We start from the raw sequence: 17,933 nt of genomic DNA, 5'->3' as shown, positions 1-17,933 counted from the left end.
TGGTTGCTGGCAGCCTGGCTGAGGAGAGCGAGGGGGCGGACTCAGCCGTCTGAGCTCCTCTGGCTGTGTGATCAGACGGTGGTCACTGACAGAAGATTTGGGAGCATAATTAATCCTAGAGATATTGACTCTGTTCACTTGTAAATATTTTGCCATTTAGACATTGATGTTGGCCTTTTAGAACCAGGTTTAAAATTTATTCCCCCTTTTTAGCTTACCCTATCCTGATGCAGTGGTGGAGTCCAATTAGGGTGGGGGCAGGAGGGGTTAGATGAAGCCACCTGGGCATTGACTGTGGGGGTGTGATTGTCAGTTGCAGTTTGCTGTGAAACTGTGACTTTTCTTTTCAGTTGTTTCTTAACTCTTAACTTGTTTCTTGTTGCTTTTTGTGCATTTTTTTGTTCTCCTCTGTTTCAATTCTGTGCATTCTTCAACGCATCATCTTTGACACCTAATTTCAAAACCAGCTAGCCACACAGAAATCCCACATTTAAGTAGAGTTACTGTTTGTAATGCCACATCACCTAAAATCTGAGTTGAGGATGGGTACCTAAAAGCAAATTTTGTGACATCACAATAGTTCGGGGGCACGTCATGGTCAAGTAACACAAGCAACTAACACAAGCATGATATGGAAAATTTGATCAAACCTTTAGTGCACACACACTAAGAACAGAGATTCCAGTATAGTTGATACAGCTTGTGTTCAGTAGTAAAACATTTTTGAAATTGTATACAGATGCACATTTATAAATGTGCATACAAAACAAATCACAACAAAAATAGATATATCTTTAGGCATTTTTGCATGGGATGTTTAATAAAATAATGTTTATAGGAGTCATTTCTCTGCATCATGAATTCTTGCACCTCGACAGTATAACTGAAATGTTTCAGGAAAAATTGACTTGTGATGGAGCATTTTTACATAATGGTGTGACCGCTGTCACTTAAGTAAAGGCTCTGAATCTCTCTCTCAGCCCTGATTAAAAGTCTCTTGGTCACAAGAGCAATTAATTGGAATTAATTAATTAGAAGTGTATCAACTGAGCACAGTCTCCAGTGTCCTCATAATCCTTTCCAGTAACTGTCTTAAAAATGTAGACATACCAAAATCCTAAAACAATTTGACACATAATAAAAATAAATGTTACCAATTTCATATTTAGAAATAAACAATTTTGTTGAGTCACACCACATCGCAGCAGTGGATGGAGTAACTGCAGCGAGGCAGAGAGACACAAGGTGGAGGCACAGAGTCGTGATGCAGATGCAGCCTCAGCTCCAGAGCAGCACTTTGTTGTTCCAGCTCCTCAGAAACATCACCCACAGGGACGCTGCCAGTAAAAATGAACTGAGCAAGACAACGTCACAGTGGATGCACACATCAGCAACAGTGCTGCGACTATAGCGAACACGCCTGGCTGTTTGACAGTTGTCCAATTAGGACTTAGCATGATGAGTGCGCTGATTAAAAACCGGAGAGGGGGAATCCTATAATGTCAACATCTTCACTCCAGCTGATGATGAGAGCTTTAGAGAGAGAACCAAAACGCATCAGGAAGACTTTCCACAGCTAATCCCTCCTGGGGAAAGTGTGCAAACATGAGTCACCGGCAGTACTTGCTGTATTCTTTCAATCCACTGAAACAGAGACACGACTGTTACAAGTCCACAGCTGATCTGACATCACTACAGTATCCTCACGAACACTGATGCAGAACTGCATTAGTTTTACTCCCGTTTAGAGCTCAGTGATTCATGGTTTTCAGAATATTAAAAGAATACTGAGGAAATGCACACTTATTGACATTTCACCATGAATACATGAGTGCTGGTGAAACACACATGGGGTGTTTTTGCTCTGCTCCTATTTCTGACTCCTGCAAGGCTGAAGATCTAATTATGATAATCCTTATTGCATTTGGAAGATGATATATCTTTATAAAGCGTGGCACACAGGTATTCGTCGGCTGAGGTTTTGTTCTCCGTATATATATATAGAGAGAGAGACAATAGAGGGAGGGGTGAATTAGGTCATCTGTACCATCTGTACTTTATTGCTGCGGCTGGTAGCTTTGCTCGCCTAATGGCATCTGCGCAGAGATAGTGTGATTTACAGGTTTGGCAGACATGCCAGTCAATGACAACGCGGACACAGACAGGCACTCTCACTGCATCGCCGCGTACCTCCCCCGTGGGAGAGCTGTCGACTCCACTTCTGCTGCACTTAACACGCGACTGCATCTCTTCCCTCTCGCACTCGCAAAGGGAGTACATCTTGGTACTACAGAAAGAGGAGAAAAATCAATACGGTTGGCAGAGGCTGTCCTCTTGCCCTTTGATGCCTCTGCGTAAACAGAGAGACACGCTGCAGTCTTGAACTCAACACACTCAGTTTTCCACCTTTGGTAAAAACACAAGCACCCACGCAAAAGAGCCCATGAAGGTCGAGATAATGACTTTGCATGCGGATGGCAACTAAAAAAAGTACTGAAACAAGGGCCTGAGAGAAGAATGTCTGAGACTGTGTATGACTTCACTTGACATCTCTAAATCTGGTGGATTTTTTTAAGAGGCTTGTGGGCTGGTCAGGATTGAGGTCAGCAACCACAAGGTCAGTTAAAATTCCACAGAAGTATATTAAGACATCCATCTGGCACCGCTCAGAGGTACACGAAATTGTGGGAAATGTGGATGGATGAGGAAGACGTTTTCAGGGGCTATGTATTCAGTGACTCATCCAAAAAGAAACAAGAGTCCAAAAATGCCCTCATGAACCCCGTCGTAGGAATATGTCATAAAAATTTATTGTAATGTGACATGAGAGTATGCAAGGTCCCTCAGTTTTTACTGTGTACTGAGGAGTACACAAACAACACTGTGACAACAGGAACAGCACTAGGCAAACTTTGGAGACCACAGGAGCACCAGCACTGACCAGCATTTTTGAAACGTTTGGTGAAATCATGCAATATATAAAACTTCCATACTTACATTTTTGTACATTTGAACTGCTCACTGTAATATAAAATATGTAAACATATAAAATTATTTTGGTCTTTTTTACTTTCGGAGAGTGCCTCTTTGTACACTTTTACAAACATTGACACACATATGCCTTTTATCTCCTCCAAGCTGTATTCTGCAGTAGCCTAGTTTGTGTTCAGAAAGCTAAAAAGCTGCCTTCTTAAAGGGGTAAAATATAGCAAATGATAAATATAGATATTTCTTTCACGACCTCACATCCAGGAAAAATCACAGAACGATATCAACACTGGGACTTTTAAATTTTCAAAGCAGACACCATTCCATCACGGCTCATCCAACGGAGCAGAAGGAAATATATTCTCATCTGTGACCTTGAAACGGGAGTCATGACTAATGGATGAAGGATTATAGTGGTTACACAGGCTCTCCTTTTTCCGACAGGGACAGTTGGTGGATTTTAATGGTGGGAAGGTTTCCTACTGGAGGGGGCTGGGCGCAGTTTGACTCCTGCGGGGGAGTCCCACCGCTGGTGATGCAGCAGCAGGTCCGGTGGAAGCTTTTACTGCAGAGTTTGGCCACTTTGTCCCTGCTCGTCTCGGCCTGTCCAGATCCGCCTGTGGGGCCTGCGGGAAAGACCTTCCACTCCCTGCTGTCTCTGGAGGAAGGGGTTCTGGACAAGGCCATGGAGGAGGAAGGGCTGAGCCGACAGGGAGCCCCCCTGCTGTCCAGGCCCAGACTGAGGGACTGGCCTTGACCCTGGGCTTGACTCTGACCTGCACTCAGATGATGATGGTGCGGTCTGGGAGTCATTCTCAGACAGTGAACTCCGAGTAAACTCTGGAAAGCTTTCTTAAACTCCTGGTTGGAGCATGGGTAGATTATAGGGTTGATGCAGCTGTTGAAGTAACCGAGCCAGAAGGTGATCTTGAAGACAGTGTCTGAAGGTCTGTAAGCAGGAAATATGGAGCCTGGAGGGACATTAGAGACACAAGGACGATTAACATTACACTTTGCAGGGGGACAATTCTGAAACATGGAGTTTGATGTATTAACTTCTTTCAAAAAACATGAAACAACAAACATGAAAAGAAGACCCCAATTTCTCAGTTTTGAGATCAATAAAGTATTTCTATCTATCTATCAATCTAAGACAATGAGGAACTTAACAACCCAAAAACTAGCAGAAAATTAGTTTAAAAATTATAAGTAAAAAATAAACCAAAAAATAAACACACAAAAAAAAATCTCATAATTTTCAAGAAATGTTCTTGTAACCTTTTTTTTTGCAATATACCTGGCATTTCTTGCTAAGTTGCTCATTGCCTTTTTCCCATGATTTCAAAAGAATATTGTCAGATCCCCGAGGTTCAACTGATTGTGAAAGGCATCTGAATGCAGCACAACAAACTGATGATCCAGGTTCTAAAGGGTTAATAAACAAGCATCTACAGGCTCCATGGATGTACGCTTGTGGCTCTGGGAGGATGAAGGCACGACTGCATTTTGAGCTAAATGCTAACATCAGCTTGCAAACATGCTCTCAGTGCTAAAAGGCTTATGTTAAGAAGGTAGCATTTTTCCATTGTAATGACTGCAATGTCTCTTTGTTTGAATCCTGCTGTGTCGGTCACTCTTGGGCTGACTGAGAGTTCTTAGACGCTTGTGGTTACTCGACAAAAAATTAAATGTCAAGAAACGATTCAAAAGAAAAAAACCAATTGCTTATTTTCCACTTGTTTTGTGTTGGTTTCTAAATAAAACTGAAATAACTGGCTTATTTTGGCTGGTACAAACAATTTCATGAAAATAATAGGCAAACGAAGAGAAGACGTCAGGCTGCACAAGGTCAAAAGACTGCTTTCCCAGCCAGCCACGTCACCAGCCAGCCACACCTTCTACATATCTCCTTTTTCCTGCAGGATCAGCACAGATTCAAAAGCTATTAATGCACACCACACAGAATAAATCAAACTGAGGAATTGGCTCCTACATCTATACTCAGCTTAGTTTAGCCTGTTATAATGCTAACTTTGTTTGGGGGTTTTCTGATGGTGTTTTCCTTGTTTCTTGTTTCTCATGTTCTGTTTCCTGTTTTATTTTGTTATTTCACTCTTGTCTCATGTCAGGCTTCACCTCCTGTCTCTGTGTGTTTCCCTGATTACTTTCACCTGTCTTGTATCAGTCTTGTTAGTCTTCCCTGCACACCTGTTCTGTTTTAGTCTCGTTTGCTCCCCCCTGTCAGTTTGTCTGTTACTCTTGCCCTGATGTCCTCCCTGTTTCTTCTGTTGTTGCTCCTGTATTCCCTGAGTTCATCAGTGTTATCCTTGTTTGTCTCAGTTTAGTTTTTGAGCCGTACTTCATTTGTTTTTGGATTCCTATTTTTTTTTTTTTTTAAGTTTATCAGCATTACAGGCTTGCTTTTCATTTGCACACTTGTTTTTTTTTATGTTCTGCATTTGGGTCCTCATCCGAACTGACACCCTGACTCTCAGTTTGAAAAATCAAATCGAGCCAATCAGAGCAAAGCTGACTGGTGCTTTCTGACACTCACACATGGAGGACATGTCTCCATGAAAAGAAACCCAAAACAACAGAAATATGAACAAGGATAAACTGAATTCAACAAATATCAGCATATAGGCTGGTTTTTGATATATGTATCTGTAACTTTTGACATGTTGTATTCAGTTTATTTTTGTACAGTATTTGTTGTTTTTGGCTGCTTTTCATGGAGACATGTTCTGTCCTCCATGTGGGAGTGTCAGAGAGCACCAGTCAGCTCTCCTCTGATTGGCCCAATCTGATTGTTTCAACCTGAGCGTGAACTGACTCTCAATCAGGCAGATCACAACAAATCCCCTGAGAGATGAATGTGTTTGTGTCTTTATATTGCTTGTTTTGCTTTGTGATGATTTGAAAATGCCTGATAAAGATCTCCGTTAGATCGAAACGTTGCACAATCTAAAATTAGTGGGAGCTGTTAATACAGTGTGGATCTCCTGACTGATTCTTGCCATAGTTATTTTTTTTTGATCCAGCACCTGTACAAAGGTTTTTTTTGGATGTGCAAGTCCTCCACCCTGCTTGTTTATTTTGTAGTTTGCATGTTATTGTATCATCAAGAGACTTGAATAGCTAATTTGTAGCAAAATGAACAGCAATTCATTCAATAGTTATATTTCACTCTAAAATGTAAACATCTTAGTGGTGCAAAGGGAAAGGTCAGGGGATTACTAAAGTAATGAGGATTCATCTTGTAGGGATGTCTGTAAAGAATTTGCAATCCCATGTTGATATCAGTCTTTTTTATCGAATGAGTAAAACCTTTGACAGACTGCTGGTGGCACTTGAGGATAAGTAAGATCACTTGAGTTGTGAATATCTGTACCAAAATTCATGACCATCCATCCAAAAGTTATTAATATGTTTCATTAAACCTGCCAGTTTAATAACAAAAAATCAGCAGATCACCTCATAAGGACCATGAATGTTTGTAAAAAAATATCTTAGAGTCTTTTCAACAGTTATTGAGATAGTTCAGTCTGGACCAAAGTGGTAAACTGCTGGACTTCAAAAAACTTAAAGGAATACTTTGTGTATGTAATTTACTTTGAGCCTGTTGAATTGGTGAAGAAATGTTTGGTTTTCATGCATTGCTCCACAGTGAAGAGAAAATCCAAAAGAGGTGTTCATTCATCATGAAAATAGGTAAACAGGAAACAACAGAAAAGGTATAATAAAACTTCACTTTACAATCTTTCAGACAACTGGTGGCGTATAATCCAGATATCATTTATCCAGTAGCTAAGTGCTTCCCAAAAAACATGCATTGTCACTGAAAGGTTAAGATTAAAAGGCGTCAGTACAAACAGTCACATGAACGGCCAAACAGGTGCCTTGGCATGCACGTGCATTTGAATCATAGACTGTATAAATAACTGAACTCTGTGTGAACTCTGCTTGGGCACACTGATAGGTGGAAGTATTTTAAATGATGAGGTTTTAAGTGAAAATGCATGTGTTTGTGAAGTACTGAGAATACAAGTGAATAATGCGACTTGGATTATACTGCAAGAGTTGAGTGAGAGTTTGCAAATTGATGTTTTGATATAGTTTTGCTGTTGGTTTATTCCAATTCATTAGGACTGCTGTCTTGTTTTTCGATTCTACGTTCACTGTGGAGGAATGCAACATAAAGTTTTCCTCACAAATTCAACCTAACACCGTGTGACTGAATGATTTTTTGTTGTGCTTTTTAAAAAAAGGTCACTTTGTGGTTGAACTGTTCTTTTAAAGCTTCAAAGCTTTAATTATGGTATAAAGCGAGAACGTTTTGAATATTCCCACCCCTGCCTACACGTTGCAAGAATAACTACAATCATTTACCAGTTGCTTACTCTAATATCTGTTTTAAAGGTTGTGTTTGTATGCTATTATCACATGATCTGCAGCTACTGAGATAAATATATCAGTGCCCTCATTTACATCCACTTCATTTTTCTTATAGTTTAATTCAGTTATAAAAAAAAGAAAAGAAAAGCTCCACACTTGCCATTAGGGTGAAGGATTGTATAAAAAATTGCCTTCATAAATTGAGCTGCTTGTGATTAGAGGAAGCATTCACAGCAGAAAGCGTGAGTGGGATCCTTAATGAAGAAGAAGAGAAAATGGCTTAACAGGCACATTACATGCAGCCCTGTTACTCACTGTAAATATGACTCTTCATGTATCCAGTGACTGCCGCTGAAACATTACAATAATTGAAAGGCTGACTTCTTCTGAGGCTTTTATCTATCTATCTATCTATCTATCTATAGAATTGGAGAAGCTGTCTGAAATGCTCTACTGGACAGGCTGTTGTAGACGGCTAAACGTGGGCTGTTGAAAAATGAGGTTGTGGTAAAGAGATGGATAGAAAGAAGATGTGGAGGGAGATTGAGAGCAAATTCTTTCATGCCTGGCTGTAGAGCTCATACATTTTATTCCCCGCTGTGCCAAAAAGAACATTTCTATTATTGCTGGTACACTTGATAGATAAATTATTTGAGAGAGAAAAATAAGGGTATTACAGCTGTTCAATAATAGTTCAATAATAATTGTTGCCTAAAATCAATGTAACATCACTGGGTGTTGTCATGTGAAAAATATGTAACTCTATCGTTGTGATTTCTTAAATTCTGAGCTGACGTGTATTGGCTTATGAAACCATTCAAAAACTGTTGGATAATCTGCCAAAAGGTGTTTTTTGTAGATTTTGAGACACATGATTTTGACCAAACGATAGCCAAATGGGGCAGTGTGGTAGAGATCATTTACTTTTGGCCATGTAGTAGCAGCTGAAAAAGCACACCACTATATATTTTTTCACCCTACAAAGCTGTAGGCTTTCTGCTGTACGTTAACAGTTAACAGTACGTTAACAGTTGTCTATTTCAGACACAGGGCAACATTAGCATTCATTTGGAGTCGTATTTCAGTCCACCGTATTAATAGCTCTGTTTTTGGTCTCATCCAACTCGTAGCACAGCGCACAGTGATAATGAGCTGAAGGATGCTAAAAAGCAAAGATGAAGGGAAACTGGATGATTATCTGTGGGTTTGTCCAATTGAGTGACCTACCCCCAGATTTAGCTGCAGAATGAGCGCCCCTCACTTTCACACTGCTCTTTGGCCGAGGCAGCTGCCCAGAGGAAGGGGGGTTTTGCCTGGTCAGGCTTAAAGATAACATTATCCTCTGGCTTCTGCTTATAAGTGGTGAATTTACAATGTAACACAATACAGTCTCTGCCTTTTGTTTGATATCTTGTGTCCGCAAAAAAACCCAACTTTTTTGCACATTTCTGATTTGTCATAAGTGTAGAAAGCACACATGAGTTTGGGGGAGAACTTTGCTTGTCTGTTATATTACGTGAACGTTTATCAAATCTGATTTAACTGACATAATTCTGAAGCCCTACACTTAACACCAACTAAAATTTTGACCTTTTTTTTACCTGCAGGAGTGTAGCCTCTTTTTTTTAATTTACAATATTTTTGGGACATTATGATGACATTGCCATCCAGGATTATTAACTTAACATTTAAAGCCACAGGGACACCATGAAGTTACTCTGTAAATTAGAAACAGCTTGCTTTACACTGCCTTATAGACCCTAAAAAGGACTTACGAAATGTCAAGGAGAGAGGACAATCCACAATCAAATGCAAAGACTCTGGTACTCTTTTTTTTCTTTCTGACAGGATTTAATTCTCACTATTCATTTTCTCTGATGACAAAATAATGTTTATGCCAATAAACCAAATAAAAAAATAATTACTTATGCAGCGCTACACGTCAGAACCAGACTATTGCTTGATGATTCACTGATAAATCTCTCATTGTCCAGAGTTATGTGGCATTGGTAAACTGAGGTTTTTCTTATTTCCCAGTCAGGAAAGACAAACGTCAAATGGTAGCAGGCAGCTATATTTACAAGCATGAGAGCATGGAATAAATAAAAACCCTTAGGGATTTGTGAGGTCTTTGTCATCTCACGTATGTACTTGTTTCAGATTTCCAGCTCACATTCTCTCCATATTGACACCAGCACATATAGAGCATGCAGAGTTGGTTTTCAGGCCGTGTGAATTCCCCTCAAGCACACTTCATAAGGCAACATTAAGTAAGGTCTGACACAGATGTGATGGCTTTATCTGTTGGTCTTGGACTGGCGCTGTGATGAAGTGAGTCATAGATACAAGGGAGAGAAAAGGAAGCAGAGGAATGGCTTGACAACTTATTTAAAAACCATGTTTGAAATATATGTTGGTCTGAAATCCTTTGCTTTTGTTTGCAGACAGGGGAGCACTAAAGGCTGTCAGAGGTCTGAAATTTTTATTGCACCTATTTATAGAGCGTCTACCTGGCCGAGTCAAAGCATTTACTATGCTACTCAAGAGGCCACAAGGCTCGTCTCAATGAAAGTGACTTCAGTGCTCGCCCACAGAGGAGAAATTCAATTAACATCATCAAACTATTAAATTGAAGAGCACTTCAAAAATCCGGTGAATGGATGTGTTAAATAAATTAATGCAGAAATTAAATCGCAGTCTGGAAGTGGTCTGACTCATGTGTGAGTGTGGGTGATCAAAGATATGAACCTGTTTTTAATGTTTGTGAGATCTTATTGATTAAGAAGTTTAACCTGCTGTTGCATATTTACAGTAACAGTAACACTGTGGGAAACATGCAAAATTCTTTGTTACTGAGAGTTGGATGAGAACACCACTTTCATATCTTTCTGTTTAGCCAGCTTAATTTATGCCTCATTTCCACTGGTTTAGCTGAACTCAACTGTTTTGGTTCCAGATCCATTTTTCTGTTTAATTTTCCACTGCATATAGTACCCCCTCAGTGTAGGGCGGGATTCTCAGCTGATTGCCATAGCGACGCCATGTGAAACAGCGTGACATTATCTTCAATCCGGTACTTGCAGAATCATTTATTCACCAACCAAACAGAAGAATGTCCGCACTTCGGGACAAAATAGTTTTGCAGGCAGCCATTTTTAGGAGTGAATAAAGAAATTGCGGTTGCTATTGACGGTAGCTTGATTATTTAAAAATTTCAGGTTTGTGCATGTGCAGGATGTCTGTGTCAAACAAGTGACGATTCCAGGGACAGTACTCTCTGACTTGTCACTGGTCTGCAGTGTTTTAACTTCACCTTTTAGTATCAGCTCAACTCGCCGTGAACCTTGATGGAGGTGATTTTTTGAAAAAGTATCATCCTATAATCTTGGAACCCGTCAGCTATTGTCTGATGACAATAAAGCCTGTGGGCCAATATTTTGGGCTGATCAGATAAAGTGTTGTCAGATTATCGCTGGTGGACCCCGAGATTGCTTCACGGTCAATACGTTGAGCTTCTCCGCATGGGCTATTCGCCTGCGGTTCAAACTCAATTGGTCAACACAACTTGGACTACAAACAGAAGAGAAGGGCAGGTCATGCCTTCGCTATCCTTGGAAAGGCAAATTTGCCTCTGTCCCACAACCCCCTATAAAACCACAACTTCTTTCTATCTTTAGTACAGATTAAACAAACCAGCACTGATGTGTCGGTTTGTGAGCTTAAGAAGTGCTTGTAGGAAGATATTTTAAGCTTTGGACAGAGCAAGGCTACCTACTTCCCTCTGTTTCCAGTCTTTATGCTAAGCTAAGCTAACCTGTTACTGGCTGTAGATTCATATTTACCCTATAGACATGAGTGGTATCAATCTTCTCATCTAACTCTCACAGGTAATATCATTATATAAGTAATAATATGTTCTAAGTGCATTTCCCAAAATGTTGAACTATTCTTTTTAATGAGCTGATTAAAGTATCATTTGGGGTTGATTTCACTCACAATTGCTGCTTTGCCAAAAAATAGACATCTTCTTTTATTAAGAATCACATACGAAATAACATATAACAATACTCACCAATGGGTAGCGCCAGGAAAAATGGCAACCAGCACAACACGAAGCAGCCAACCACAATGCCCAGGGTCTTTGCGGCCTTCTTCTCACGTGAGAACTTGAGTAGGCGCAGGGCAAAATGTGTGCGGTTGCGAAGGGCCTCGTCCTCTGATACAGTTGTGTTGCCTCTGTGTATCCTGAGTATCACTCGCTCTGAGTCTGACTTCTCCGTCTTCTGGCCCTCCCTCAGGCCCCGGCTCTCCCTGTGAGCTACCACATAAACGCGACAGTACATGACCAGTATGATGGCCAGAGGGAGGTAGAAAGAGCCCACGGCAGAAAAGATAGCGTAGCCTGGCTCCTCTGTGATCTTGCAGATAGACTCGTCCTCAGGTGCTGGCTCTTTCCAGCCAAACAGAGGTCCGATAGATATGATGATGGACAGCACCCAGAGCAGCATCACTGCCAGCAGCGCCCTGCGTTTAGTCACTATGGTCGGATAGCGCAGAGGGTAGCTGACTCCAATGTAGCGGTCAACAGAGATCACGCAAAGGCTCATGATGGAGGCGGTGCAGCAGAGCACATCCACAGCTGCCCAAACATTGCAAAAGGCTCGTCCAAACACCCAACGATCCACAATCTCAAAAATGGCAGAGAAGGGTAGCACAGTTGAGCTCAACAGCAGATCTGCCACTGCCAGATTGACTATAAAATAATGTGTGACTGTCCGCAGGTGTCGATGGCAAACCACCGAGAGGATGACCAGGATGTTTCCAACAATTCCAAACACAATGAAGACGCCAAGCACCAGGCCCAAAACCACAGCTTTGACCACGTTGAGCTCTGGGACTATAACCTGGCTGCAGTTGGAGCAGTTCTGTGTCAGAGGAGCTGGGGTCATATTGTCCAGCACTGGAACCATCTGTTCCAATACTCAGTTGTAATCGACACTGCCCTGCGCTGCAAAGGTGGACTGTAACACACACCTATTTTATTTTGTATCACTACAGGAGAGAGGGGACATCAGGGCATTCTCATAAAAGCCATTAGAGTAATGATCACATTAAGTCCGTCTTGTCACAACATCATTTGAATGATGGTGCCTCTGGCAAATGAGCCATTATGCTGGCAATGCATCAAGAAAAATAAAACTACAGGATGCATGCAGAAACACTGGGAGAGAGGTATAATATATGCAGACAAAAACCTACTGCGCAGAAATCAGGTAATCCATCTTGAAAATGCTTTAACTGTAATGGTGCAGCTGGTACAAAAACACTGTATGGAAGCATTACAGATAGGATACACAATGAGCGCACACAGAAAAATCTAGAAAAAATCTTTGCATGTGCTGTGACCCAGAAACCGCAGTTTTGGAACAAAAATTCAAGTCCATGTTCTTAAAAATTGTGAGAAACCACTTTTCTGGGTAGGTGAGCAGTAGTCATCCAGGCTCTTCCTGAGGAACACAGGGTCAGATTCAGCTTTAGCACAATCACAGGACCACAGCACCAGTATCCAGCACCTCTGGAAAGAAAGACAGAAGAATCTGCTGTGAGAGAAATGAAACATCCACCACATACTGTAAAACTCTGAAGCATTCCTCCTCGTTTTGTCCATTGTTTCTTTTTTGCAGCTTTTTCTGTGTTATCACATCTCAGATCTATCAAGTCTGTGGGCGAAAGGCAATGTCTGAACCACAGTTGCTGTGAGATCAATGTGGCCATAGCCTCATCTTGCGTTTATTGACTAAACACAATGTGAGGTTGAGGAATAAAGAAACCGATCAGTTGCCTTTCACACTGAATCGCATGGGAAACATCAAACAATTAAAACTCTAGATGGCATTGAACCAGAAGCAAGAATAGCTGGAAAGTAAACAACACAACAGTCTCAAACCTTATGTATGTTTTATTGCCATTTTCTGGCACTCATATGATCTTCAATTGACCTACCTCAAACTAAGCCTGACCTATAGCTCTTAATCCCTCCTCTAAATCAATCAATACCACACTGTGACCTCTATACAGATTGAGGTCAAAACAATGTAAAGCGTTACAATCTGACATTGATTCACAGAGGCGTTTTCAGGTGTAGTTATATTTAGCCTGGTTTGACATTCAGGAAAATAAGCATAGAAAATGGCTGTTTTCCAAAATAACGTGGTTGGCAATGTGGTCAGCAATGTTGCCACAAAACAAGGCTGGGGCCCTTCTGTACGGAGTTTACATGTTCTCTTTGTCTCAGTGTGGATTTTCTCCAGGTCCTCCAGCATCCTCACAAAGTCTAAAGACAAGCAGGTTAGATTAACTGGCGACTAAAATTGCCTTTCAGTGTGATTATGAGTGTGAATGATTGTCTGTCTATGTGTCAGCCCTGTTGACGGTGTACCCCGCCTCTCGCTCAATGTCAGCGAGGATAGGCTCCAGTGCCCCGGCAACCCTAAACAGAGTAAGCAGTTACAGATTATGAATGAATGAATTCTTATTTGTGCTGTGATAACACTCTAATGTTTAGATACTAAATACCAAGCTGTAGCTAATTAGCTTAGCTTAGCATGAGGACTGAAACCTGTAAGAAACAGCTAGCCTGGCTCTGTCCAAACAAAACAGTTTACCAGCATCTTGAGGAAGTCTTGAAATAGCACCAACATGTTATCCTCAAGACTCACAGGAATGGACTTGGGCTTTAATTAAAACTTTAGGTCCATCACGTGATGCTTTTGGGTCCCAAAAAGGACATTTCTCCATAGACTGACATCAAGAAAGGACCATTAATCTGTGGATTATTCTTTTAAAACTTAAATAAACTTCTCAGTACAAACACTTAAATAGCCCTTATTTAAATCTTTATGTCCGAAAAGTTGTAAAATTCACTAATAGCTGAATCATTATGACATTCATGAGAAGAAATCCGAGGCTGAGCTGATGAAGGTTGGGTTGGGTTTAATCCTTTAACTCCTTGATTGACATCAGTTCGCTTGTGCTGCAGTCAAACGCCTTTCACTGGCATTTAAACCTCTGGAACTGGAGAAAAAGTGGTTTAATTTCTTTCAAAAACACAGGAAAAAACATCATGAGCAACTGCAAAAAAAAAAAAAAGTAAATTGTGACAAGGAAATCATCTGAAAATTAGCTGGGGGAGATGATTAAATATATTTTTTGTTTGTTTTTGTTTTTTTAAAAAAGGAAAAATGTCCAGAAAACTATATTTATAATTTTAATAATCAAGTATTTGAAATTATGTTACAGAAAAAAGAAAATATATATGTAATTTTAGCATTTACTTCAGGTAATTTTCTTGTTTGTTGTTTGTTTGTTTATTTACTTTTTTCGTTTCTTTCCGCCACCAGCACTATATCCAATTCTCTTAATAAATTCTTGGTAAATCCCCATAAAATCCTGAATTGTGATTTTGACATTTCATCTTTTGTAAATATTAACAAAACAACATATGATATGTTAATAGGGGAGCTTTAAAACTTAATTTGTGTGTAGTTTTTCCCCCTTTGGATAGCTGTTTCCCCCTGCTTTCGATCTTTATGCTAAGCTAAGCTCATTGTCTGCTGCCTCTTTGCTTAATGGACAATTTGGTCACATATTAAACAAACCAGGTGTAACGTGTTAGTTAGTGGACTTTAGCTGTGTTTTATGCTAAATTAAGCTCTAGCTCCATGGTTACAGCACAGATGTGAGAACGGTATCGATCTTCTCATTTAATTCTCACAGGAAAAGTGAGCAAGCGTGTTTCCTAAAATGATTTACCCTACTATTTCCACAACATTTTTGAGTGTTTACCCTGCAACAGCAAGATTCCTGGTTGTTCAGTGTTGTTGTTTTTTTTAGCTTTGCTTTCTATAGTACAATACCTACAATTTTATTTCATGTAAAGTAAAAAAGAAAAACATTTATACAAGACAGAATACTGGGCCGTTTCCATTGTATCTATATATATAAAATGAGAAATTCAGTCACTCAGTTGGAAGTAAAATATTGGGAACTGCTCCTCCAGTAGTGTTGATTTTGGCCCGAATCGTTCCCTCTGACTTTGATGCATCAAAATTAATTTCATTTTAAATGTTCTGACCTTTGTCTTCAGAACAATGTCTTACTTCCATGCGAAGTCCTCCTCTTTGACAGATGTGAAATTAATCTTGTCTGAGCAGATTACTGACATTTGTAATGTGGATGTTCCTTACCTAAACGTAGATTAGATGGGGCTAGTAAAAGTAGTGAGGCCATGTTGACGATTTGGGGATTTCGTTAAGCTGCTTTATTTGAGACTAGCCTAAATTAAAAGTTCCTCTGAGTTGCCCTCTTTTCTACAGAGTGTTTCCCTTCTGTCTTTCTGTCTCTCTGACTATCTACCTCAGCTTTAACAATGCTGGAGTCAAACATGCTTCACACAAAGACAGGCTGTCAAAGACCGCGGTGAGGGCGAAGGCATTACGCAGTCCCCTCCAGTCTTGAGCCCCCTCCCCTCCTCCATTACTCCTCGCCACACTATTAACCACTGGCTGACCTTTTCCTCTGTGCCCCACAAACCTTGGCTACTCCCAGGATCTACACCTGTTTAACATGTTGAATGGACATTTATGTCTCTGGTTCCTGCACTAGCATGGTGCGGCAAAGGCAGCTCTCAGCAGCCATCATAACGCAGCACCTGAGAGCTTCTCCTGCCCACTCACGGCTGGTGCCTCTAATGTAATTATGAAAGTAAGAGTTACATGTTTATTTGCAGGAGCTCATTACACCATCTTCATTTTGCACAGGAGAAAAGATTAGGTTACCTCAGCTTAAAATATTAAACGTCCCTTCTGAATATAAATTGTTTGTTATATTAAATGTACTGTGTTGCGATGGAGAAAATGAGCTTGATGGAGTTAATGTAAGACAAGTTCAGTCATATTGGCTGAACCCACTTATTGCTCTCTGTTTGTTCTCGCAGTAAAGGAGTTTCAGGTGATGGACGTTTATGTCATTGCTAGTAATAAGATGCAGATAGATTTCTGGCTACTCTGTGATTTTATTACATTAAAAATAAAGAATATGGGAGCAAAGATTGTGATTGCAACCTTTTTTTTCTTTTTCATCAGAGAAAATGTGTTTAAACTGGACAGAAAGACTTGATAAATTGCTGCAGCTCATAATTCACAATCACAAGACTTACACTCTTAATTGAAACTGTTGACCATTTGAAATTAAAGCTTACTGTCTACATTGGGCTCCAGATTACAGACTTGTTGATATAACCAGATCACAGTTTGAGGTGTAGAGGATTTCACTGGGGCTGTCAGGGGCAGTGGAGTAATGCACATTGATTAGGATCTTTCTCAGCATTGTTCTGTTTAATATTCACAGAGAAACAAATATCTAAAGTGGGTGTTTCCCCGTGGAAGGCCGGGGCAACTAAACCAATAAGCAGCTTCATGAAGAAGAAGCCGGAGGCTAAAGATGCCTTGCTCCAGGGCAAGTAGTAGTAATTTGTCCTTGCTTTTAAAATCTTATGTTTTTCATTTGTGCTTTTTTCCCAGACAGACACAAAATAACAATGTGTTAAAATGACTGCATGTGTAGCTGCATGTTGCTGAGGGTTGGACAGGAATCCACAATAATGTTGGGGACAGCGGGAGACATGGAGCCTCTCCATGTCTGCAGCTATTTTAATTGGCAAGGAGTAAATATCCACTCTGGCTCAGATGTTATCTCAGCCTCTTCACTGCTAGTGTGCAGGGTAATTCCCAGCCCTATAACATGAAACCACTGTGCAGGACTATAGGTGATACCTGTCTGACAGAAAGTGATATCCACCTTAATAAAAAAGAGAGAGCCAGGGACCTGTAGACACCTGTGGTGGTCAGCAGACATTATAGACCTCTTAGTGCTCTTCTCTATATACACACTCTTAAAATACACTTACAAGAAATTCATAGGATATCTCTTAATCTTAAGGATCTATTAGTGAAAGATTGATTGAGAAAATTTTAAAAACATTAGAAGCATCATATAAATCATATATTTATAGATCAGTGCGACCCAGCCTCATTATTTTAGAAAGGCAACTCCCTACTGTAGAGACAAAATAAAGAGATAAATGCTCACCAAATTATAGCCCAAAATCAAATTACAATATAAATCCAATCAAACTCAATTCTGCCAAAATTATTTGATCATTGTATTGTAAGAAATATTTCCCCCTTTTTCCCCAAATCAAAAGTCCGCTCAGTGAGATTTATCCAAAATCAGCATTACACCACGGACAGTAAATGGGGGAGCGCGTCAATTAAATGAGAAATAATTGATATCAAGGGAGATCCGCTCAAAACGCCTTAGTTAAACGTTAGAAATGAAATTTTCTGGCACTCACCTCAACTTTGAGTTAGATCTTCACATCCCGGCGACTCGCCTGAGCCACATTTGGACGCGCTTGTGATTACTGACTCGCACTCGGAGACGGTGAACGGGGAAGCCAAGTGCGCTCATCATGGAGAGCCCTCACATCA

General features: G+C 40.3%; 1 protein-coding gene across 1 annotated transcript; it reads right to left on the bottom strand.

Annotated features, from left to right (window-relative positions):
• Positions 1–3,405: 3,405 nt before the first annotated feature.
• adra1aa (adrenoceptor alpha 1Aa) lies at positions 3,406–12,356 on the bottom strand. The gene is made up of 2 exons (XM_042488885.1): positions 11,456–12,356; positions 3,406–3,959 (listed from the first exon to the last, which is right to left on the bottom strand). Exons 1-2 carry the CDS (start codon positions 12,351–12,353, stop codon positions 3,406–3,408), a joined length of 1,452 nt encoding a protein of 483 aa, XP_042344819.1. The 5' UTR covers positions 12,354–12,356.
• Positions 12,357–17,933: the final 5,577 nt, after the last annotated feature.

The sequence above is a fragment of the Plectropomus leopardus genome, chromosome 6, assembly GCF_008729295.1.
Source record: "Plectropomus leopardus isolate mb chromosome 6, YSFRI_Pleo_2.0, whole genome shotgun sequence".
In the NCBI taxonomy this organism is placed as follows: domain Eukaryota; kingdom Metazoa; phylum Chordata; class Actinopteri; order Perciformes; family Serranidae; genus Plectropomus; species Plectropomus leopardus.
This window is presented reverse-complemented; position numbering and strand designations above follow the sequence as displayed.

Coding starts and splice junctions, on each gene's coding strand:
- adra1aa (XM_042488885.1), bottom strand. CDS start 12,353: ATGGTTCCAGTGCTGGACAATATGACCCCAGCTCCTCTGACACAGAAC. Junction 3,960..11,455: donor TTTCCTGGCGCTACCCATTG/GTGAGTATTGTT, acceptor ATGTCCCTCCAG/GCTCCATATTTCCTGCTTAC.